The sequence below is a fragment of the Heteronotia binoei genome, chromosome 12, assembly GCF_032191835.1.
Source record: "Heteronotia binoei isolate CCM8104 ecotype False Entrance Well chromosome 12, APGP_CSIRO_Hbin_v1, whole genome shotgun sequence".
Lineage (NCBI taxonomy): Eukaryota > Metazoa > Chordata > Lepidosauria > Squamata > Gekkonidae > Heteronotia > Heteronotia binoei.
This window is the reverse complement of record NC_083234.1, coordinates 28441942-28465617: the sequence shown is the minus strand read 5'-3', so window position 1 is coordinate 28465617 and position 23676 is coordinate 28441942. Positions and strand designations below refer to the sequence as shown.

At 44.5% G+C, this 23676-nt stretch overlaps 1 protein-coding gene across 6 annotated transcripts in view; it reads right to left on the bottom strand.

The window, feature by feature from the left end:
- The window catches only part of ROBO3 (roundabout guidance receptor 3), a 266531-nt gene that overhangs the window by 193724 nt on the left and 49131 nt on the right, over positions 1 to 23676 (bottom strand). For all 6 annotated transcript variants that reach the window (XM_060251800.1, XM_060251802.1, XM_060251796.1 and 3 more), the window contains exon 2: positions 18239 to 18565. In XM_060251800.1, coding sequence (XP_060107783.1) covers positions 18239 to 18565 — 327 coding nt within the window. The remainder of the gene's footprint in view (positions 1 to 18238; positions 18566 to 23676) is intronic.

Sequence of the window (23676 nt, the reverse complement as noted above, 5' to 3'; positions counted from 1 at the left end):
TTATTTTTATGCAGAGGATCATTCCAGGCTTGATTTAACCACCTGCAGTCTGAAATGCAGCAGTCCCTTCAGAGGCTAGTCCGATCTCGTCAGAACTCCAAAGCAAAGCAAGGTAAGCCCTGGCTAATTCTTGGATGAAGGCCACCAAGAGTTGTTAAACAGAAGCGGTCAATGGCAAACCACCTCTGAATGTCTCCTACTTTGAAAAATCTAAGGAGGTCACTATAAGACTGCTGTGACTTGATGGCACCTTCCACCACCATTCTACCTGAGGGCTCTTCATCCCCCCCCCCATTCTCCTCCATGCATGAACCAGCTCTCACTGTACACAATGAAAAAGTAACTTGGATATAAAAACAAAATTGATTACAAGCTTTCAGACCCAAGCAGAAAGGCTTTGCAGCACCACTGGCCTCACGGAACAAAAGATACACCACAGGAAGCGACACCCTTTGAGCTTCAAGCTTATCAGCAATCTTCACTGGCACACTAGTTCGAAATAAAAACTAAAACACTTGTTGAATATCTGGGTTGAGGGTTTCAAGTAGGAGGCCTACTTGATTGTAGAATGGAGAAAAAACAAGAACAGAAATCTGTTTTCCAGCAAAATACATGTTCACCAGTTAATGTTAGTAGAGGATGTTTGTAGGGGAAAGCGTATGAATGGGGCTTTCCTCATCTACCCTACAAGTAATACCTACCCTCATATCTTCCCTCAGCTGGGCTTCTTTGTGGTTTCAGAGCTGGCTATTTTAGCCAACCTCCAGGTAGGGCCTGGGAATCTCCCAGAATTACAACTGATCTCCATAGATCAGGTCCCCTGGAGAAAATGGCTGCTCTGGAGGGTGGATTCTAATTGCATCCTCTGCCTGACTGAGGTCCCTGCCTTCCCTAAACCTCACCCTCCCCAGGCTCTACCCCCAAATCTCCAGGATTTTTAAAATGTTGTAACCTGCCTAAAGGGATGTGACAGGATGGAAAGAAGGATTAGAAATGTTTTTTTGGTCACTGTTCAACAGCATTCTTGAGTAGCAATGAGGTTTCTCAGAGCAAATTCATTTTGAAAGAGGGTTAGGCTGAAGACACACAAGAGGATTTATGAAAGTGGGGAGAGATGTCTCTTCCCAGAGTGTCCATGTAAATCTTGTCTTCTCCACTTTATTCTCTGGTCAAACATGCTTTGTGAGGGGGAGAGGGGTACAACACAAACTCCTAAAAAAATCTACCAGATAAAAAAGCAGGATACGAGTAAATATTTAAGAGCAAAGATTGTGCTTTCAAACTACCTCCAGCTATCTGGAGGGAAATTATCATGTCTCCAGTCCTATAAGCTTCAATGAAACTCAAATCTTACTTTGGAATAAATTTCCCATGTGAATGTCAAAATCATTTTTACAATAACTTTATGTAAAGTAAGATATAGCCCATTTCTGTGGAAACTTAAGGGGACATCCGTATTTTTAGTATCCATGCATGTGTGCATGTACACATCTGGAAGTCATGGTGACCTCTGGTGACTGACCCCTACTGGGGGCCTGGAGAATATTCAGGGAGGTGGTTGAACAAAGCCTGCCCCTGCTTCCTGGCTCTGGTATTCCAGCGAGGTCTCCCATCCAAGAACTTGCCAGAGTTGACCCTGTTTATCTTCTGAGATCTGACAAGATCAGGCTTGCCTGGGCTATCCAGATCAGGGCTGGAGCATCTGTACTTCTCATTGAAAACTACATTTTAAACGGGTTGCTTCTGATGATCCCCCCAAGCAACCATATGAATTGTGCGGCACAATCCTAAACAGAGGTACACTCTTCTAAGCCCATTGAAGTAAATGGGCTACAGAAAGGAAAAACTTATCTTAGCCTTGTAAGGGCAAAGAAGAAGAAGAAGACTGCAGATTTATACCACGCCCTTCTCTCTGAATCAGAGACTCAGAGCGGCTTACAATCTCCTATATCTTCTCCCCCCACAACAGACACCCTGTGACGTGGGTGGGACTGAGAGGGCTCTCACAGCAGCTACCCTTTCAAGGACAACTCCTGTGAGAGCTATGGCTAACCCAAGGCCATTCCAGCAGCTGTAAGCGGAGAAGCAGGAAATCAAACCCGGTTCTCCCGGATAAGAGTCCGCACACTTAACCACTACACCAAACTGGCTCTCATGTAGTCTCAAAGAGACTACATCTCAACCTTAAAAAAGCAAACTAATTAAAGTTTAAGACAAATACCAACTTTTCACAAAGCAACAAATTCCAGGGTTGCTGAGAAGAAAGCCATGGCAGTTGAGACAAATCCAGTCAGAAGCATTTGCTGCAGTTATGTCTTTCAAAGACCACTCTGTCTCATTTTTTAGCTTTGGGAGAATTTTTTTTTTAAACCTGGTAGTTGTACCAATTCTTATCATCAACTACTGTGACGAAATGGAAATAATGCTGAAACATCGTTGTTTCCTCGTGAGGTGGGTACAACAGGCCCGGTCATGTATCTCTGCTTTCTCAATTGCAGAAAATACCTATGGTTCTTCATAACAGCCACTTAGGGCATTTCAGCCTAGCATTAGCCTCTAGATCTTGCCAGCAGGCCCATTTGGCAAATTCCCCTGAAAATGGCCTTCTACTATTCATCACACTCATTACAAGATGTTATCTCCTGCCCCCATAGACAACCACCACCCCCTTCCCTCCCGATCACTCTTCTGATGGAAGAGGCTTCAGCCATGTACCTGAGGCCCCATCCGTCATTTAATGGGAAAGCAACAGAAAATCCATTTGGGCCAGGAGAGGGGCTTGCAGAGGGGTCAGACTGTACCACTAATTGCAGTGAACCAAGCTGCTCTCCATGCCTAGTCTCACTCTCAACTGCACACGGAAGGGAGGAAAGCGCAATGCTGTCACAGCCTTTTTGCCACTCCCAGGAAAACCCCTCAGCCCCTGACAAAAGGCAGTTCTGCTCAAGTCCCTCAGCCCCACCCCTCAAGACTCTGTTCGCTCAACCCCTCTTCCTCTCCCCCATTTAAAGGCTCTTTTCCCCTGCTGGGAGCTAATCTTTGACCTCCCATCCTTTAAGTCTCTCATGCGGACACAACGCAACGCTTCAGAGGCTTTCATTAAAAGCGCGGGCTGAGGCGACAGGGAAGATGAGGAATCTCCTTGCGTAGAAAGGCCACCCGCCAGGCCCGGCTGGTGCAGAGGGCACTGGCTTAACATGCTCCTTTTAAAAGGTACTCAGGGTTCTTTCTGACCCCAAATTTACGACATGTGCTTATAAAGATATTGATTACTTTTCTTTTATAAAACTGTTGGTTTTTTTTAATGTGAAACCCCTCAAACCAAATATATCAAAGGCATAAAACCATTATTGTCAGCTAATCCGCCGAAATACCTGTCCAGAATTGTATATTTGAGAGAACAAACAAATGTTCATGTAGAAACAACACAAAATTGTTATCTAGAGGGCATCTTTGGGAAGGCGTGATTGTGGAATCTTTGGTGAGAAAACCTGGCCCTGAACATCCATCTATTAGTTCTTCGCTGGGTTTGTAAACTTGTACCAGTACAGTGTGCAGCTTGGGACCAAATCTGGATAAAGACTGCAGAGGAAGGAGCTGACTTTAACCCTTCCTTCCTCCCTGCCCCATTTTCCTGACTTGAAATAATCCTAGGGAGTTGAGGTTTGCCCCAGGTAAAGTTACACCTATTTGCAGGCTTGCCCCAACTGAGCAAATGGCAATTCAGTCCACAGTCCTAACCCTAAACCAACCCAAATAGAAATGTAATGCGCTAAACAACATCCAATAACATCATGGTAAATAGCACTAATTAAGAACTAATAATAACACCTTCTAGGGATTAGAACTGCATATGTTTGAGATGTTTTAATGATTTTATTGTAACAATTTAATTTCATGTTTTAACTTGTTGTTAGCCGCCCTGAGTCCGTCAGGGGAGGGCGGGATATAAATATAATATAATAAAAATAAAACACATTGTGGCCTCCACATCGGTGGGTTTTTTAACAGAGAAGAAATGCTGGTGATCTCTGGACATAGATTCCACAGAGTCTCATCTAGTGTGACACTCTCAAAAAGCACTTTCACACATGGTGAATAATGCACTTTAAACCCACATTCAGTGTACTTTACCAATCATTTGCAAGTGTATTTTACTGCCTTATGCAGTAAAATCCAGTTGCAAAGTGCACTGAAGGTGGCTTCAAAATGCCTTATTTAGCATGTGTGAAATCAGGACTTTTTTTTAGCAGGAACACACAGAAACACAGTTCCTGCTGGCTTGGTATTGGGGGTGTGGCCTAATGTGCAAATGAGTTCCTGCTGGGCTTTTTCTACCAAAAAGCCCTGTGTGAAACAATGGTGCCATCTGGGTGTGTGGCCTAATATGCAAATGAGTTCCTGCTGGGCTTTTTCTTTCAAAAAAGCCCTATGTGAAAGCACCACTTGCAGTCTCACAGCAAGGTGATCAGATGCACAAGGCTGTAGTTTTGTGATGGACAATGCATCCTTAGGAATGGCACAAAGTATTGGTGGTGGTGGTCCTCTTCTGTCCCTTCTCCCCTCATTGCTAGGCCCAGCTGCAGTCTCCTGAAATGTCATTTTGGCAAGGGCTGCTCATGGATCACCACCCTTTTATATAACAGCCCAGTCTGGCTTTTCTTACAAAACCTCAGCGATACAGAAATCTAAACACTCTGTCCCAGTTGCATAGATGCCACAATGATTCAAAGGGTAAACCATACCGGGCAGACCAAGCTGCAATGGGCATAAAAGAAAACATTCCTTTGTTGGTAACAGCAGCATTCCCTCAACTGCTCTCTTGTTTATTTGTTGACTTCACTTATACCTCACTTTGCTCTCTCCTTCTCTGTTTTATCTTCACAACAGCCCTGTGAGGAAGGTTAGGGAAGCTGAGTGTGTGTGGCTGGTTCAAGGTCACCCAGTGAGCTTTCATGGCAGAGGAGGGATTCAAACCTGGCTCTCCCAGACCCTAGACCAACAACTTTAGCCCAACCCTAGTCTAACCGTTACACCACACTGGCCCTTAGAACACAGGAAGGCAAAGTACAGCTTGCTTGTTGCACATGTAATGCCTTCTCCTACATCTGAACCACAGTGCCCAACCTGCAGAACAAGAACGCACATTAAAATATTTGCAATCCAACACTCTGCCTCCTCCCCCCACCCCCAAATAGGTAAATCTTCAGCGGCATCTGGACCGAGGCGGCTCGGTGGTACTGATGTTGTTAGACCTATCGGCAGCGTTCAATACAGTCGACCATTGGTTGCTGACCCGCTGTCTCACCGACGTGGGGATTCAGGGGTTGGCTTTACAATGGCTTGCCTCTTTCCTCAAGGGTCGGAGACAAAGAGTGGCGATTGGGAGTGAACTGTCCTGGAGGTACCCGCTTGATTGCGGGGTCCCTCAGGGAGCAGTTCTTTCCCTGACATTGTTTAACATCTACATGCGCCCTCTTGCCCAGATTGCCCGGAGATATGGGCTGGGTTGCCACCAGTACGCTGATGACACCCAGCTCTATCTGCTTATGGACGGCCAGCCTGCCTGTGTCCCAGAAAACCTGGACCTGGCATTGCAAGCCGTGTCTAGATGGCTCAGGCTGAGCGGGCTGAAACTAAATCCAGCGAAGACAGAGGTCCTTTGCTTGGGTCGCCGTGGTCCAGGGAGGGAGATTCCCTTACCAGCCCTCGATGGTGTGCCTCTGACAGCGGCGCACAGGGTTAGGAGCCTGGGGGTGCTATTGGAGCCTACTCTAACTATGGAGGCCCAGATGGCAGCCACTGCCAAGTCCGCATTTTTTCATCTTAGGCGGGCAAGGCAGCTGGCCCCTTTTCTGGAGAACGGCGATCTGGCAACAGTGATCCATGCAACGGTCACCTCGAGGCTGGACTTCTGCAATGCCCTCTACATGGGGCTGCCCCTGTGCCAAACCCAGAAGTTGCAGCTAGTGCAGTATGCCGCTGCCCGGCTGTTGTTAGGGCTCCCTAGACGGGAGCACATTTAGCCGGGGCTCCGGGGACTGCATTGGCTGCCGATAACATACCGAGTTCGGTACAAGGTGCTGGTTATGACCTTTAAAGCCCTTTATGGCCTGGGACCTACCTACCTTAGGGACCGTCTCTCCCCACATGTTCCCCAGAGAGTGCTGAGATCGGGGTCTCAGAATCTCCTTATAATCCCTGGGCCAAAGGAGGCCCGTCTGAAAGCGACCAGAGACAGGGCCTTTTCGATTGCAGCCCCCTGTTGGAACCAGCTCCCGGAGGAGGTGAGGGCCCTGCGGAACCTTGAACAGTTCCGCAGGGCCTGTAAAACAGCCCTCTTCCGGTTGGCATACAACTAATTGATATCGGGATGCCTGAATATTTAAACTTATGAACATCAGAATATTGAACACTGGAATACTTGAAGAATTGATTTAAGGAAAAGGTAGCATAGTGCATATTGATGTGAGTTTTATGTATTTTTATGTATTTTATTGTATAATTATTAAAGTATTTTAAACTGATCTTTTGTTAGCATTTTGTATTGTAAGCCGCCCTGAGCCCGCCTTGGTGGGGTAGGGCGGATATAAATCGAACAAATAAATAATAAATAAATAAATAATAAACCAGAGAACCACCACAAAGGAGCAAAGCATCTATTTTGACAATATTTTCCCTAGGCTCTTTTGGGTGAGTTGATCAGGAAAGGAATTGTGTGCGAGGGGGGCAGAGTGAATTAGGTGGATGATACCAGGGGAAAAACAGCTTGATTCTGGATTGATGCCTTCTCACATACTCAATTCACAGTTGTGAGAACACTCATACATAAAGTATTTGCAAGCAATGTTCCCTCAAAGCTGTGGAGTCTTGTGAGCAAAAATTCTACTTAATGAGCTACTGGCGTTAAAAGTTGTGAGCTACTGCATAAATTAGTTTGCTCTGAGGCCATCCTTCCTGAGCTAAGACAAAAATGTGTGATCCAGAGGCTAAAAAATGGTGAGCTAGTTGACACTAACTCAGCTTAGAGGGAATACTGTTTGCTAGCTAATGCAGAAATTTCAGAATAATCACTAAGAATCAAACTTTTTTTTTCAACTGTCCATTGAAGACAGGGTACAAAATAAACAATACTAACTGGGTTTTTTTACTGATTACTTTTGTTAGGCTAGTGTGGGATGGCACAGCACTGCCACGCAAGAGTTAACTGGCCTGTTCTGCCAAAAGGCAAAGTACTTTCTGCTGACAGAATTCAACCAGCACTTGCACAAATTAAACAGGTCAGCAAAACAATGGTCAAGTCCCCATACGTGTAAAAGAAGGTCTGAAATAGCTACATACAACCTCTAAAATATCCAAAGATGAAGAGATTGCATCATGATCATCACATGTAGCTGTGGTAGAAATGCCTATTACAGAAAAATAAAGCCAATGCAACCTGCAACCAATTTAAAAAACCAAACAAAACAGCCAAGCAAATTGTTTCCTGTGTATTTCTGATGTGACCTTCAGCACAGCGTAAGTTGCTCCCCCACCTATGCAGGCAACTCTTTCATCATAGAGGTGCTCCCAGCCCCAACACAGAAAGATGGTAGAGAGAGATTTTGAATTCTGTTTGTTTTCTCCAATAAAAAAGGGGCTATTCCATCCCAGGCAATCAGCTGGGCCAGGCAAAGAAGTACCATTTGGGCAAAAGACTGTTCCCATTATGCTGCAGCAGCAAGCCAGGAACAAATCTCGGAGGTTGGTATTGGAACAAAGAAAGCCCAAATAGGTGTTCTTTTAGACATTTTTTAGAACGGGTGAGCCACACTTAGTGTTCTTTGTTGTGGTTTCTGCAAAGAGAATGGTACCAACATGGCCTCAAAAGGCTTGCAAAAACATGTAGCATTAGTTTGAAGGCTATCCCCCCCACACACATTTATCTCTCATAAAAACACTCTACATGCTCAGGGGTGAGGCAACATGGTATAGCCTGATCTTGTCAGATCTTAGAAGCTAAGCAGGGTCGGTACTTGGGTGGGAGACCAACAAGGAAGACTCTGCAGAGGAAAGCAATGGCATACCACCTCTGCTTCTCACTTGCTTCAAAAGCCACTTAATAGGGTTGCTATGAGTCAGTCGCCACCTGATGACACTTAGGAACATATGCTCAGAGGTATTCTGTCCTTTTTGAACTGTATTTCTATGTCATGGCTTTGTGGAAGGTGGCAACACTAACTATAATAACAACTCAATTGAGTTGGTTTCTGGTTATTTCCACAGGCCCATTAAAATATTAATAGTGTTCTTGTCCCATGTGTCTCATTCTGTGACAATACTTTCATCACTTAAAATAAAAGGCAGCCTTGAGACTATGGCAGAGGGAGACGTTGGATTCTGACCAGTGTCAGCATGCCTGGGCATCTCCCAAGGCCCAGTTGAGGACCCAGGGCCAAGCAGAAATTCTTGACCCATCAGTTTCCGCTAGGAATCAAGGACCAACCAGAGAATCTTGCCATATTTCAGGGACAATCTCCCATTTCACCCTGAGAACGATGCCTAGGGAGAATGGAGTGGGTCTTCTGTGCAGTATTCTGTTAGAAGAGAAGAACTTGTCACTGTCTCTCTTGGCCTCAGCCTCCAGGGGTGGGGGGGAGTGTTACAAAACAGTTCGATATCTGACAAACCATGGTTGCACACAAAAGCTTATACTGTGGCTAAAACTTTGCTGGTTTTAAGGGTGCCAGCGGACTTAAACTTTGCTCAGCAGTTAGGTTTTTAAACAAAGGCTAAATGGCCATCTGACAGCAATGCTGATCCTGTGAACTTAGGGGGAGGTATTTGTGAATTTCCTGCATTGCGCAGGGGGTTGGACTAGATGACCCTGGGTGTACCTTCCAACTCTATTATTCTATTATTCTGCTATGGGTTTCCCTCCTGTTTACTCTTCTGTCTCTATCCCCTTTGATGTGTATGATATTTCTCAGGGAGCAACTTCCTTTCTACCTTGCAGTCACGCTTCCTCTCACTTGCACACAAAGAAAGTGCACATTTCTCTCTCCATCTTGCACCACAGAGGCTGGACATGCGTCCAGCATCCAGCAACATCCAGCTCGCTAGAATAGGTAATCTATTTCTATTGCTCATCTGCACTATCTAAAAATGTAGTTCCTTTAATAAACATTTCTTATGAGTTTGAAACAGATAAAAGGGCTCTGTGTAACTTTGTAAGTGGGAGGGCTTCTAGTGTCCTGGCCCCACTGATGGATCTCCTGATGGCACCTGGTTTTTTGGCCACTGTGTGACACAGAGTGTTGGACTGGATGGGCCATTGGCCTGATCCAACATGGCTTCTCTTATGTTCTTAAGTTTGCTAGCATACTTAGTACCAATACTTTGCTGCATGATTAGCTTTAAACACTCTGCCACTTAAGGTAAAGATTCCTGCCTGTAACAGACCAGAGAACCCAACACTTTCAACCCTGGTCACAGCCAGTGGGGCTTAGAGGAGCTTGAAAGCATCGTACTGCACATCCTCCTGCAGGAATGTGCATATATGCATTCATCTGAAAGGTCAACATGCTTAGCAAGGAGCACTGCCCAGAGCCCCCTAATGCACACATCTGGCCCTCATTTATATTCTTGACAATTCAGTAATTTTACAGTAATGGTGCGATATAACTTTAATGAAAAATGTTCATCTTCAAGTAGCAAGGGAGCTGTCCATTGGAAACCACTCTTGTAATCTACTGAGTAACCCTTCTGGATACTTTTAGTTGGGGGAGAGAAACCAAGAAGCACAAAGGGGATTAAGGTCTCCACTTATTAAAGGGAAAATTCAATGACAGCATGACAAAACATACTACCAGAGTGCCTCCAAGGAGTTCCATCAGATGACAGACAATCTAAGTCCAGAGATTCCTCAGTAGTCCTTGGAATAAATCCCCCTCCCTCCCTGCCAGTGCATCTACTTCTCAGGGAGCCATTTTATAGATTTCCCTTTGATGTCTGCATTTGACCAATTACCCTGGCCACAGCACATTCCTCTGATAGCTTTATTTAGGACCAAACTTGTTATCAATCCGGCCAATAGCCACAAATCACCAAGGCCGAAGTGTCCCCCCTCACTCCATTTCGGAGATCAGCTCATGCTCACTATGGCTTGGGAGGCAGCAGAAATGTTAGTGACTCCGGGATTTAGCAGAAATGGCATTTCATTTCCTCAGCTCCTGGTGTTTGGCCTTGTCTGAGGCAACCGCCATCATTCATCTTGCAGCACTCTGGGGCAGGCTGGATGCTTTTCGGTACTGTTTGTTTGTAGATCTTTGTCTCCATAAAACCATTAGGGGAGACAATGGGGTCCGACCTCTAGGGAAAGCCTCACAGGAGATTAGTTCTGAGGTCAGGGCAGATAAATAACAAGCGGGGATATCTTCTGTGCCCACAATCAACATAGCTGTTTGCTCGCCTCAGAGACCTTTGCTCCACGAAAGATATGCTAAAGAAACCTGTCAGGAATGCTGTCCAGCAAGTTGCTAGAAAGAGTTTATAAAACCAGGATGGAATGGACTTTATTGATAGAGTGCTGGCTTGCTTCTAAGATTTGTGTGAAAGCAGCCGGAGCAAGGTCATGGCAGAGAAAGCTCTGAATAGGAAAGATTCCTTCAAACGCCTCAACCAACTATGAAACACAGAGCATACTCAGGTTCCTAGCAACTATAAAATGTTTGCAGAGGTGATTAATAGTCAAATTAAACTCTCAGAAGCACACTCTAAAAATGTGGGTATAGAACTCCAGTCTACATTGGTGTTGATTCCAGTTCTAAAAAAACACCAAAAAATCTATTTCAATATCTTGGAACTGGGACAATCTCCTAGCTCTAATGATGGAAAGAAGTCTGAGTTGTGTCTGCAGAATTGCTCTGAACACTGCCCTCCCTCCCAGGATAACATATCAAAGGCGGCTTTGTACCGTCTCCTGTGCTCATTTATTCTGCAATAGACTGCCCTGTACTGGCTTTTGAAGCAGAGCACATTAGAGCACCAAACAGCATCTTACACTAAGGATCAGATTGCAGATCCCCAAATATGTCATTTAGCCTTGAAAAGCAGTGTGTGTGTGTGTGTGTGTGTGTGTGTGTGTGTGTGCGCACTCTAACAACAAGATGCTTCAGTTATTTCCTCAGAGTTCCTTTATACCCACAGAAAATGGCTGAAAAATGAAAAGTTCTGGTGTACCTGTTTAAGAACCATCCCAAAGACAAAAAAACCCACCAACCCCAGACAGGCAAGGCAACAGATAACAAGCACTGTTCTGGACCAAAGGAGAGATCTGGAGCATAGACAGATGATCTGCATAGGATTTTCCATCCCCTAAAATGCTTTTTATCCTCTCAGGGTCCCTAGTTCCAAATCTTCCCCCCCCCCTTACTGCTGCCAAAATCACTTTTCACTGGAGTTGCTCAAGCATTTGGCCCATATCTATAGAGATTTGGCCCAATTAAGACGAAGAAGCAGTGTTAGCGTGTCATTGGTGGCACAGTGATGTCACTTCTGGTTGCTCCAGAAGTGATGTCACTCCAGAATCAATCTCACCATTGACATTGATCAGACCCCATTCCCCCATTTTACTCCTATCGCCAGTGGAGGATGGGAGATCTCCTGCTGAAGCAAGAGACCTGCCACCCCTAAACACACCTCTACAGCAAATGGGCAAAACAGTCCAAAGTTTTTCCATACTGGCAAATTTCTTCATCCATTGATGCTTTCCACATGAGGACAGGCTTATGGAATTCCCTTGTTGCTGCTGCATCCACGGGGCATCCACACAGGAGGTCTTCCTGGAAGGTTTTCCTATAATAAGCTGCTTAATAGTTATGTCAACATACTAGTATACCGAGGGCTTTTCTGGTAACAGGAACTCCTTTGCATATTAGGCCACACACCCCTGATGTAGCCAATCCTCCTGGAGTTTTCAGCAGGCCCTGTACTAAGAGTGCTTTAAGCTCTTGGAGGATTGGCTACATCAGCGGGGTGTACCCTAATATGCAAAGGGATTCCTGCTACAAAAAAAGCCCTGAGTATAGCAAAATATGCATCAAGTTCTCTGAGTTCCCAGCTTTTGTTTTATTTTGTTGTTTTTTTTGAAAAAAAAGTCTCTAGCCCATGCACTGCGGAAATATGCTTTTTAAAAATATATATATATCTCCACAAGGAAATGGGCTAGGGCCTTACCTTAATGGAGAAAAGTCTGAAACTCAGACAGCCTGATGTATATTTTAGTCTGACAGCAAGTCAATGTAACACTATTAAATCGCTGATCTATAAAACAGGGAGAGGACATAGCTACTGTGGGGAAAATGGCTGCTATGTAGGCAGGACCAGGAAAATCCTCACTTTTCCACCCACATGACAACCCCCCAAGCTGAACTATGATATTTCCCAAAACGTCAGAGCAAAGCAGGTTTGAGAAAGGATGGACAAAAACTGGAGAAAGCCCTGGAGGTGCACAAAAGCACCACAACAGCGTGGAGGAAGCAGGTCAAAACAAAACCAAAGCAGTTTCCTAACAGTAGAAAAAAGTCAGAGCCCAGCAGCACCTTAAAGACTAACAAAATCTTTGGTAAGGGATGAGCTTTCATGAGAAAATGCTCACTTCTTTCAAATACACTTATTCAGTTTCGAAACAATATCAAACTCAGGGCAAATAATCTGCATCGAAACACCCAATATCTTTAGTTGGAACTCTGTCACATTCGTATTAGATTCTTGCAGTGTATGTACAAAAATTCCAAAAAGGAGCTGTGAAGTACCCCGCCTGCTCTCAGATCATGCACAGATAACAGGCAACTGCAGATGAAGCTCTGTGCAAAAAGAGCATCTCCCACTGCAGGTGAATTGATCAAGTGGCAGGTGAAACCAAGCAGCACGCTTCTCTTCACACATTTTGCCTAACTAATTTCGTTAAGCAAACACTCCAAATACTTGCTGATGAATAAGATTAGCTGAAACATTTCTACTCTCTATCTGTCTGGATATTTACTGTTTAAATTAACATGACTGTAGGGAGCAAAGAGTGTGAAGGAAACCAGGGCACCAGGAAAAATCAGTAATACACTGGCAGAAAGTGTTTTAGAGCACATTTATGACATTTTTCTTCTGGTCATCCTTCAAGGAGTTCAAGGCAGTCTATATCAGGGGTGTCGAACTCATTTGTTATGAGGGCCAGATCTGGCATAAATAAGACCTTGTTGGGTCGAGCAATGATGGGCCAGGCCATGTGTGCACCTATTTAAGATTAGGTAGCAGAGATATAAACTTTATAAAGGACACAGACAAACACAATTAAAGATTTTTTTTAAACCCTTAAAATAAAATTAAGACCAGCACTCGTTGGTCTTTAAGGTGCTTTCTTTGTATTTCTCCCATGGGATCTAGGGAGCTGAGCAAAGGAAGCTCTGGTTCTTTTTTTCCTTCCCCAGGGGACAAGAAGGGAGAGGTGCCTCAGCCAATGGAAGGAAGAGAGGTTTGGCTCAGTAGCTCTGCGGTGCAATTGAGAGAGCCTGGCAAAGCAAGCTCTCCCTTCCACCTTCCTCCCTAAAGGAGGAACCTCAGCCAAAGGAGAAAATAGCCTTTGCTTTGTAGCGCCTGTCTGATTGAGCAAGCCTTGCAAAACAAGCTGTTATGCAGAAGGAAGCAAGAGAGAGGGAGAAGGAAACAGATGACCTTTCGCTCCCTCCTCTCTCCCCTTGCTTTCTTTCTACCTTTCCCTTCCTCCCCCATCTGTTCTTCCTTCCTTCCTTCAATGTTCATCTCTTGTGGCTCTCATATACCTAACATTTATTCTATGCGGCTCTTACATTAAGCAAGTTCGGCCACTCCTGCCCTATATGAATGAGCCTTCCCCCCACCCCCCCACCCTGCACACACACACAACACTCTGTCCACAGCTCTCTCAACATCTTGTTTGGCACCTGAGCACTGATAAAAAAAATACTTGGGATTGGGCTGATCAGATTGCAAACCAATGGATGGCTTGATCGGTTTTGCAGCTATTTTTTATCTTTTGATGGGTTGTGTGATAGGTTGTACTATTGACTGCTTGATTTATGGCAATTTAAATATGTTGAAATCTGCTTCAAGAACTTCTGCTTGTAAACAGGCCATAAATATTTCAATCAAACCAGCGCCTGAACAGAGCACCCTCAATGACACACCAAACCACAGACCTCATGCCAAACCACAGCTAAACTTCCTCAATCACATATATGAAGTACACTGAGAACCCAGAAGAAGTGTGGCACATTATATACTTTTCTCACTTGTAGAGATGATTTATAATCCACTATTTTCCCCACAGCAGGGTTCCAAATCAGCTTATAATGTCGTTTCCCTGGAGGATGTTTGCTTATCCATATAAGCCTCCCAAGGACAAGGTCTTTCCTTGAGCATGAGGCTGAATTAGGTAATTATTATTATTTTTTTGTCCCTTCGAATTTGTGACAGAAAGAGCACTAATCTCCAAACATACGCTTGGGCTATGTAAAGTTCCTCCAAGGTGCTGGAGACCTGGTCTTGGGATACCTGATGCTGTAGCACTGCTGAAGCTAACCAGATATACAGCCAACAGTGCCCTGGAAGGAAGACCACTGGAAATCCCATATAAAAACACATGAAAGTGAGTACATACTAAGGCTGTACCAAAAGTTCATTTGCAGACTGGTTTTGTTATAATTGTAACTCAGGAGAGGAATGCCCAAAAATCTCCAGTAGGTCTTCTGTTGGTATCCCCAACTACCTTATGCACTGGTATCATTTTTAAAATCAATCTCCTCTTTGTGGAGCACACAATATTTCCATCTATTTAGTCTGACCACTGGTCTGTCCTGAGTAGTATTGTTGAATCTGAATGGCAGCAGCTCTCCAAGGTCTCAGGCACAGGTCCTTCATATCACCGACTACACAATCCTTTTAACTGAAAATGCCGAGGATTGAACCTGGGACCTGCATGCAATGGAGATGCTCTGCCAGTGAGCCATAGCTCTCTACCCCATGTGATTCTTTCACTGGAAACAGAGATATAATCGTATAGCCAATGAAACTGGGCTCCACAACAAAGCCACTGAGAGCAAACAAGCCAATGCACTCGGTCTGAGACCTGCTGGCCCTCAATGACATTTTCCTGGAACTACGGTAGATCTCATGGGTTACATAATTATATGGTGGTTTGCAGGAACAGGAGATAGCCTTGGAAGGAAAATGGTGACCATGGCACAGCCAAGTGGATCTGCAGAGAGGTTCTTCCACCTGATGCTGTCATGACCAGAAGGTGTCAGGAAAATGGTAGCTGGAGGGGAAGAACCATGCCTGCTTGCCTAGTGAAATGAATTGATGGGCATATGTGTGTGTAAAGAAATAATACATGACATAGTATGGTATTAGTTGAGGGGCAGGCAATCCATTTAACCTGAGTGTGAAAACTCCTATAACATCTAGCAGGGAATATGCTGGGATGCCAACAGCACACTAGAAAAGGAAACAAGGGTTGTACTTGGCAAGGCACAGGGGAGCAAGCAGAACCCAACAGCAATGCCAGCATCTCAGTCAAAGAACTGGGCTAGCTGCTGAACAAAATAGGTTGCCATGCCATTGTTTGGAGAGGGGCAAGTGGCTAAGCGGTTAGAGCACTTGCTTTGCATGCAGAAGGTTCCATGTTCAAGCCCCAGCATCTCCAGTTTAAAAAAAAAGGATTCAGACCCTGACCTGGATAGCCAAGGCAAGCGCTATCTTGTCAGGTCTCAGGAGCTGAGCAGGGCTGACCCTGGCATGTACTTGGATGGGAGACCTCCTTGGAATACCAGGACTGGAGGCAGAGGCAGACTGTATCAAGCCACTTCTCTGAACATCCTCCATGCTCCAGTAGGGGTCACCAGAAGTTGCTATGACTTCCAGGCATATATACGCACACACATGAATGCACACACACTGAGGATTCAATAGTAGGTGATGCAAAAGACCTCTACCTGACATCTTGGAGACCTGCTGTCAATCCCAGCAGACAACACTGAACTTGAAAGACAATGGTTTAGGATAGCATCACATGACTGGTTGAAATGGCTGTATGGGACTAGACAGAGCTGAGAAGAAGGAGGTCATGTATGACCAGACATTCTGTAGCCAGATTATAACCAGCTTGAATGGAGAAATTAAAACTGTTTAGCATTGCGTGCATGCTTTATTTTACTGTATGTTCTGTGTCCGTCCATTTCTTTTCTTACACAAAAATTTCTTGCCTATTTTTTTCCAGATTCAACTCATTGACAGCCAAATAAGTGATTCATTCAGAGTTCTGTCCCTATCACGACCCTGCCAATCATACCAGAACAAAGTCCGCAAAGAGGAGCTAGGAATGGTGACCTGGGCAATGACACCACAAACACCACATAATCAGGACAGGAGGGTTACCACTGCAGGAAAATACAGATGCTTTGGCCCCTTCCAAGCCCCTTCCCCCTCTGTAAACAAAGGGAAAGGGAAAGTTTGCTTTGCATTGTCCAGAGTTTTTGAGGAAGATTTACTCCAAGTTGGCTCAGCTTTAATAAATATGTTCTTTGAAATTGCTTTGGAAATGCTTGCCACAGACTGGATCCCAAGAACACGCACTATTAAACTAAATTATACATGGAACGTTTGTTACTTAAACAACAAAATTCCTCCTCTCCAAGGCTTCTGTGATGTCAGCACTCTTTAGCAGAAGTATAAATAACCAAGCAGTAGACTGGTCTTGCAAGATCAGGTCCATACCGTATTTAGTCTCAGGAATGCATGCAAGGGACCCTTTATCACCCTCCCCAAAACACACACATGCATGCACACAGAGTTGCCCACCAACAATGAAACAAAACACACCACAGCAGCAACACAGTAAAAAATGGAAAAGGCAGAAATCCAACAAATTCAGCAGACTTGGCGGGGCTGTGGCTCAGTGGTAAAGCATATTCTTAGGATGCAGAAGGTTCCAGGTTCAATTCCCCATATTTACACTTAAAATATCTGGCAGTAGGTGCTATGACAGACCTTTGCCTGAGACCCTGGATAGCTGTTACCAGTTTGAGTAGACAATACTGATTTGGATGGACCAAGGGTCTGATTTAGTATAAGGCAGTTTCGTGTCTTTTTTTTATTATTTGTATTTGTGTGTATGTATGTGCATGTAACTGGAAGTCATGGCAACCTCTGGTGGCTGATCCATACTGCGACCTGGAGGATATTCGGAGAGGTACTGAATAAAGCCTGCCCCCACCTCCTGGCTCCAGTACTCGAGGAGATCTCCCATCCAGGTACTTGGCGGAGTTGAATTTGACCCTGCTTAGCTTCTGAGATCTGTCGAGATCAGGCTTGCCTGGGTGATCCAGGTCAGGGCCAGCACTTTCATGTATTTGTGGCTTACTGATTCTTACAAAGATTTGCTCTTCATCAGGGTACAAATCAAAGGCACAACTTGCAAGTGGAGTCACTCTTTTCCTTCTTTGCTGCAAACAGCAGCTTACTAGCCTACCAGCTGGAACAGAAGACGAAGAGCTAAACCACTCAAGAGCTCTCTGTGTGGAGCTGCCTTTGAAACTGGTCCAGAAGCTTCAAAAAGTGCAAAATCTAGCAGCCAGATTGCCAACTGGCATTAATTGCAGAGATGGTATTATGTCAACTGCACTGGCTGCCTGTTCCCTTCTAGTTCTGAGTCCAATTCAAAGTCCTTTAGTGCCTTACATAGCTTGGGATCAGGATACCCAAAGGCTTGCCCCTGCCCGTATATATCTATTAACAGCCAATTAACAGCTTTGTTCCAAGCTCTGCTCTGTCTCCCCCTGTTACCAGAGGTGAGAGGAGCAGTCACAAGAAGGAAGAACAGGTATGCAAAGTCTCACCCCATTTATTTGACTAGTGCAAAACTTGTTAAGTTTCTATTCTTAGGTAAAAACTTATTTAACCTGGTATTTTCAGTCTGTACTCTTTTTGTATGCATGGAGATTATTGGCTGATTCTAATTTATACTGGGATTTGTAAGCGACTCTGAAAGACTGGACTTGGTTTATATATTTTTAGTTAAATCAGTCAATATTGGCATCAATACCTTTGCCTCTTGCCCATATTGGGTTTCTATCTTTTCCCAACAGCAGTGAGTAGGATGCATATTGCTTTGTGGGATATCACTTAAGTCCAACAGAAGTTTTCTCAAAGTGACCAGAGTTCTACTTACTGGCTACTTCCAGCGATGCATTCCTGCTGACTGCCTCACCCAGGTAGTTCCTGGCTACACACACGTACACTCCTTCATCGGGTTTGCTCCTTCTTCCATGCACAATGCGCAGAAAGAAAAGAGAGCCGCTCGGCAACAACATGCGGTGGGACCGAGGGTCCTCTCGGTCCGTTTCGACTCGCTCCCCATCCTTGTACCACTCAATGATCGGAGTGGGCCGTCCCTCCGCTTTGCAGTTCAACGTTGCCGGCTCCCCTTTGGACACAATGAGGTCAGAAGGGTGCTCTACGATCCGCGGAGAAGAGTCTTCAAGGCGAGGGCGGGAGCCTGCAATACAAAAAAGGGCAAGGAAGAAAGGTTATAGAAACATATTAGCAGAAGCCACAAGCAGGTTAAGATGGCAAGTGAAGAGAAGTTGTGATGAAGGAGGATGGGTATTGACCTTATTAAAGTACATCAGTGCTCCAGTGCTCTCCATGAAACACTGCTAGGCTAAGACCACTAGGAAACGTCAGGCTGGTTTATGTTAAAAGCTGGATTTATGGTGCAATCCTGAACACTCTTCCAGGGCTTCTAGAAGGGTGTAACTTGTAACCATTGTACTGCTATCCCAATATCCTGTTTTCCATAGTAGCTAGTCAGATATTGATGAGGTCCACCAAAAGGTCATAATGGAAAAAGTCTGGACCCCATAAATACCCTCCAGCAACTGGCATTAAGTTGCTGATGCATCTGGAAGCCCTACTGAAGCACTTTGGAGAGTGGTCCCTGAAAGTTCTACAAAGAGCTGCCATCCTATCTTACCTTATATTGTTCCAGAAAAGCTACTGTTAAGACTCAACACAATTTGACATGTGAAAAGAGTCAGAAGCCTGTACAACATCCACAGACACTCTGGAGACTACTGCTTCGGGAAGGAGCCACAAGCGCTACACTTTCATCAGGCCACAAGGGATCCTCTGCAAAGTTATTCTTCCAGACTTTACTGAGGCAATGTCAACATTTATTAGGCCCCCCCTCCTCTGGTGATTTTGAGATCTGATGGACCTCTGGACCAATTGGTCATGACTGTTGAGGAAGAGGTTTTTTTTAAAGTCTGTATTTTAGCTGTTTTATACTGTAATTTTAATCTTGTTTTTAATCGTTTAACCAGTTCTGGTTAAACCCAGTTCCACAAAAAAGCCCTGTGTGAAACAATGGCGACGCCAGGGGATGTGGCTTAATATGCAAATGAATTCCTGATGGGCTTTTTCTACAAAACAAGCCCCAGTTTGACCTTCTGTTGGAACCTGCCCTGAGCCTGCTTCAAGGGAAGGGCAGGACATAAGTCGAACAAAATAAACAAATCGTCCAAAGATGAGAGCCAGGATCAAAGGTAGTTACATTGAGTTTATGGTAGAAATAAGGCATGGAGGCAGATGTGCATCCTCTCCCAACGTTTGCAACTCAAGAAGAAAGGTGCTGGCCACTTAGCAATAGCAGCCATTAAAAAAAAAAACACTCCTCCTTAAAAGGCAGTTATCTGTATGAAATGCCACTGAACAGTCTTAACAGAGAGTGACAAAACCAGGCATTTCTTGAGCAAAGATTTTAAAAGTCATTTTAAAGAGACATCTTGTAGCAGAAAAATCAATGTAGTGCCATGGTTAGAATGCAAAGCTGGAACCTGGGGGATCTGGACTCAAATCTAATTCCACCATATAGCTCTTGGCAGGGGTGGGGGGAGAACTCTTTCCCAGCCTCACCCCATCACTGCAAGGATTAAACTGAAAGGGGGACCATGATTGAGGTCTCTGACCACCTTGGAGGATGGACACATGCACATCAGTTACAGAGTCCCCCTTTAAAATACCCGAAAGCAAGAGGTTCACACCTTTCTTGGTGCCTACTCTTATGCATTTTAAAGAGGGAAGCTGCAATCTATACCTATGTTGCTTTGTATCTAATACATATATTGGGTACTGCTCTCAGATTTGTATCTGTGCAGAAATAATCCCCTAAAAAGTGGGCCTTAAAGCAGCAGCATTAAAGGCCTATGGGCTGAGACTTGCCAATATCTGCTCATATAACAAACTTTATCCAGTCTCCAGAGTAGTACAACACCTGAATTTTCTCCACATCTAGCTATATCACAGCCAAGCAGTGGCATTTGGACTCAGGAAAGGGACCGTTCTTAATTTCAGGCCTGTCTGTGATGAGTCCCCAGCACCTCCCCTGGGTTGTCTGTGCATAAAAATGAACTTCATAAGCGGCCGCCTCCAATAAGACAAATGAGGCTCCAGGCAGCTATATAAATGCAGAAAGTAAAGAATCAGGCAGAATTAATCCTTTTAATCATTGGCAAAAGCCTCTGGGAACCGCCCCAAGACTTTTTCAGCACCTTAGACAGAGCACAGGGTATTGTCGGCCACCTGATTCCACCTCGGCTTCCAAGCACCGAAGAAAATAGAGAACCTCTTGCCCTATCTTCGGGGAAGGATGCACTTCGGGGGGCACCAATGGGGGGGGGGGGTCAAAGAGATATCTTAAATGTGATCAGAATTCTGGAGGAGCTGCAGTGTTAGTCATACCTTGAAAACTAATATTCTATACAAGCAGCTGTTGTGGATAGGAGCCCACTTCATCAGATGCATAAAGTGAACTCTCAGGCAGCAAGAGCTAACCAGCTTTCACAATTCAGCCTCCTATCTAATTTTAGGGCATATCTCTACTACAGATTTAAATCTAACTGCCACTGCTTGCCCCAAGGACTTCTGGGAACTGTAGTGCTGTGGTAGAATTGGGGTGTCTAACGGAATGTCTTGTATAGTTTGCAGGACTTCAGTGGCAGTGAAATCGGTTTGAGTCCGCAATGTGTAGTGGTGGGTAACAGAAAAAGGTGGCCAAGGCCAGGATCTGGAAACAGCCTATCAGCCTGGATATATTCTCTCAAAGTAAGATGTTTGCATTCTAGTCTCATAATAACATGTTTTGTGCATTAACTGTACCTTTTGTAATGGAGAAAGAACAACCCTAAAGCAATGCAGATAGTTGCTTAAAAGGGAAAAGATTCACCAGGGGCAATCAGGAACTAGTTTGGCCATCCATTGCAGATAGCAAAATCATGCTTCCTTTGGAGTCCTTGCTAGCCTAAAAATTCCACCAGATAAATTGTATATGCATCAGCTCCATATCTTAAAATAAGATACTGAAGACTTGGATCAGACACACGAGAGTCTTTCAGATGTAAATTTATCAGTAAGGATCTACAAACACAAGCTATTCTTTCTTTGGCAATCCTCTTTAATAATTTTGTGTCCAAACTAACCCAGAGAGACAGCTCCATTTAATTTGTTATGCCTTCCTCCTCAAACTTTGTCCCAGTAAACTCTCCAGTACCATTCAACAGGTCAATGAACCTGACCTTAGAGGGTCAAAGAGACTCCCTCAATGGATTTTCCCAAGATTCACAAGGAGAGCAAAGACAAACTCAATAAGGGGGTCAGACAGAAACCCACCAAAAATTAAGATGTAAAGGAGATGGAGTCACAGCTGGCTTGCTGAAAGGTCTCAATTTTAGAGAGTCTGAGCACAGTGAAATGTTGCTTTCCCATCCCACCCTGTGATCACAATGGGTTTTCTATGCATGTATGTTCTCTTCACAACAGCATTCCCCACCGCAAGTTCAATGTGGCCAAGAAACAAGAAACCACACCGTAAAAAAGTCTGCCATGAAAACATCAAGATGCGACGTCACCCCCGAGTCAGAAACTGCTGTTGCTTGCACAGGGATCTACCTCTACCTTTACCTAGAAAAGTCCACATTTTCTTTACCTTCTCTTACAAAAGTGAAAGGTTCTATGCAACTTCTCTGAAACAAACTCAAGAGGCTACAAGTAAGAATGTCAGAGAAGAAGAGCATAAACTTGCTTGCCTTTTATTACACTTGGATCAAGAAATATGAGTCATAGAAGTCTGTGGGACTGGAATTCTTCCACTGAAGAATAAGAACTTAGCGGAAGAGAAAATCAACAGAGCCCTGAGACTCAATGACACAGAGACCCATGTCCTCCACTCCTTTTCATAGCACCATAGTCATGCAGAAAAAGATGGTATGTCCCATTAAAACTCCAGCATGGCCAGAGATTTCTACATCACGGGTGTCAAATTCATTTGTTATGAGGGATGGATCTGACATAAATGAGAAGGGGCTGGGCCATATCAAGCTGAGTCGTGTCAGGCCAGGCCATGGGTGTACCTATTTAAGATTAGGTAGCAGAGATATAAACTTTATAAAGGACAAACACAAATAAAGATTTTCCTTTAAAAAAAAAAAAACTTAAAACATGCTCAAAACATTAGAACTCGGTCTTAAAGGTGCTTTTTGATTTCTCCTGTGTGATCCAGGGAACTGGGGCAAAGGAAGCTCTGCCTCTTTCCTTCCTTCCCTAAGGGACCAGAGTGGAGAGGAGCCTCAGCCAATAGAAGAGAGGCTTGGCTCAGTAGCTCCGCTGTGCAATTGAGAGGGCCTTGCAAAGCAAGCTATTCCCTCCTCGCTTTCTCCCCAGGGAGGAGCCTCAGCCAATGGATAAATTAGAGGTTTTGCTCTGTAGCTCCTGTGCAATTGAGCAGGCCTTCTAAAACAATCTGAGATGCAGAAGGAAGCAAGAAAGAGGGATAAGGAAGCAGATGACAGCCAGTTGCTCGGGAGGCTGATAGGAACCCTCCAGGGGCCTGATTCGGCCTCTGGCTGCATGCTTGACACCCCTGTTCTAGATGTTGGTGATTTCTGCAGAACTTTGTGGTGTGCAAAGTTGTTGTGCGATTTATCCCTCTCAACTATCCCAGGAACCCTTATTCAAAAAGAAGACCAGCAGGTAAGAAGCTTTCTGTGTGGTCTTTCCCATGCCCACCATCTCATTTAAACATTTGATCCTAGCAATCTTACATCCCAAATCCTAGCCACAACAACAAAGTTACCATCACAAGTCTTGCCTACGGGAAAATTCCTTCCTGCCCTCTTCTCCAGTGGCAGTTAGCCAGATGGACAATATACATGATACCAAAAGCCCTTCCCAACAACCTCCCCAAGACAACATTCCTTTATTCTAGCAAAGTCGTAGCAAAATTTAATGTTTGAGCAACAGTCTAGCAAAATGAAAGGGAGAAATATTCAACCCAAAAAATATCCTACAGAAAGATACCCCAAAGAGGTCATGACTAAAATACCACAGCAAGTTCTGAATATTAAAAATACAAGGTATTTCTTCTGGGGAAGAGGAGAGGCCTCCATCCAATATTCATTGGACGTTTTATTCATAATACATGCAGAAATAAGAAACCCCTTAGCCCTGGCCAGAATCTGAAAGCCTATATCTCAACTGAGGCCCTCCCATGAGGAATTAGAGAAGGATGATCTTCAGGCTTCAAGAGATCAATAATGCTGAAAACCTAAACTC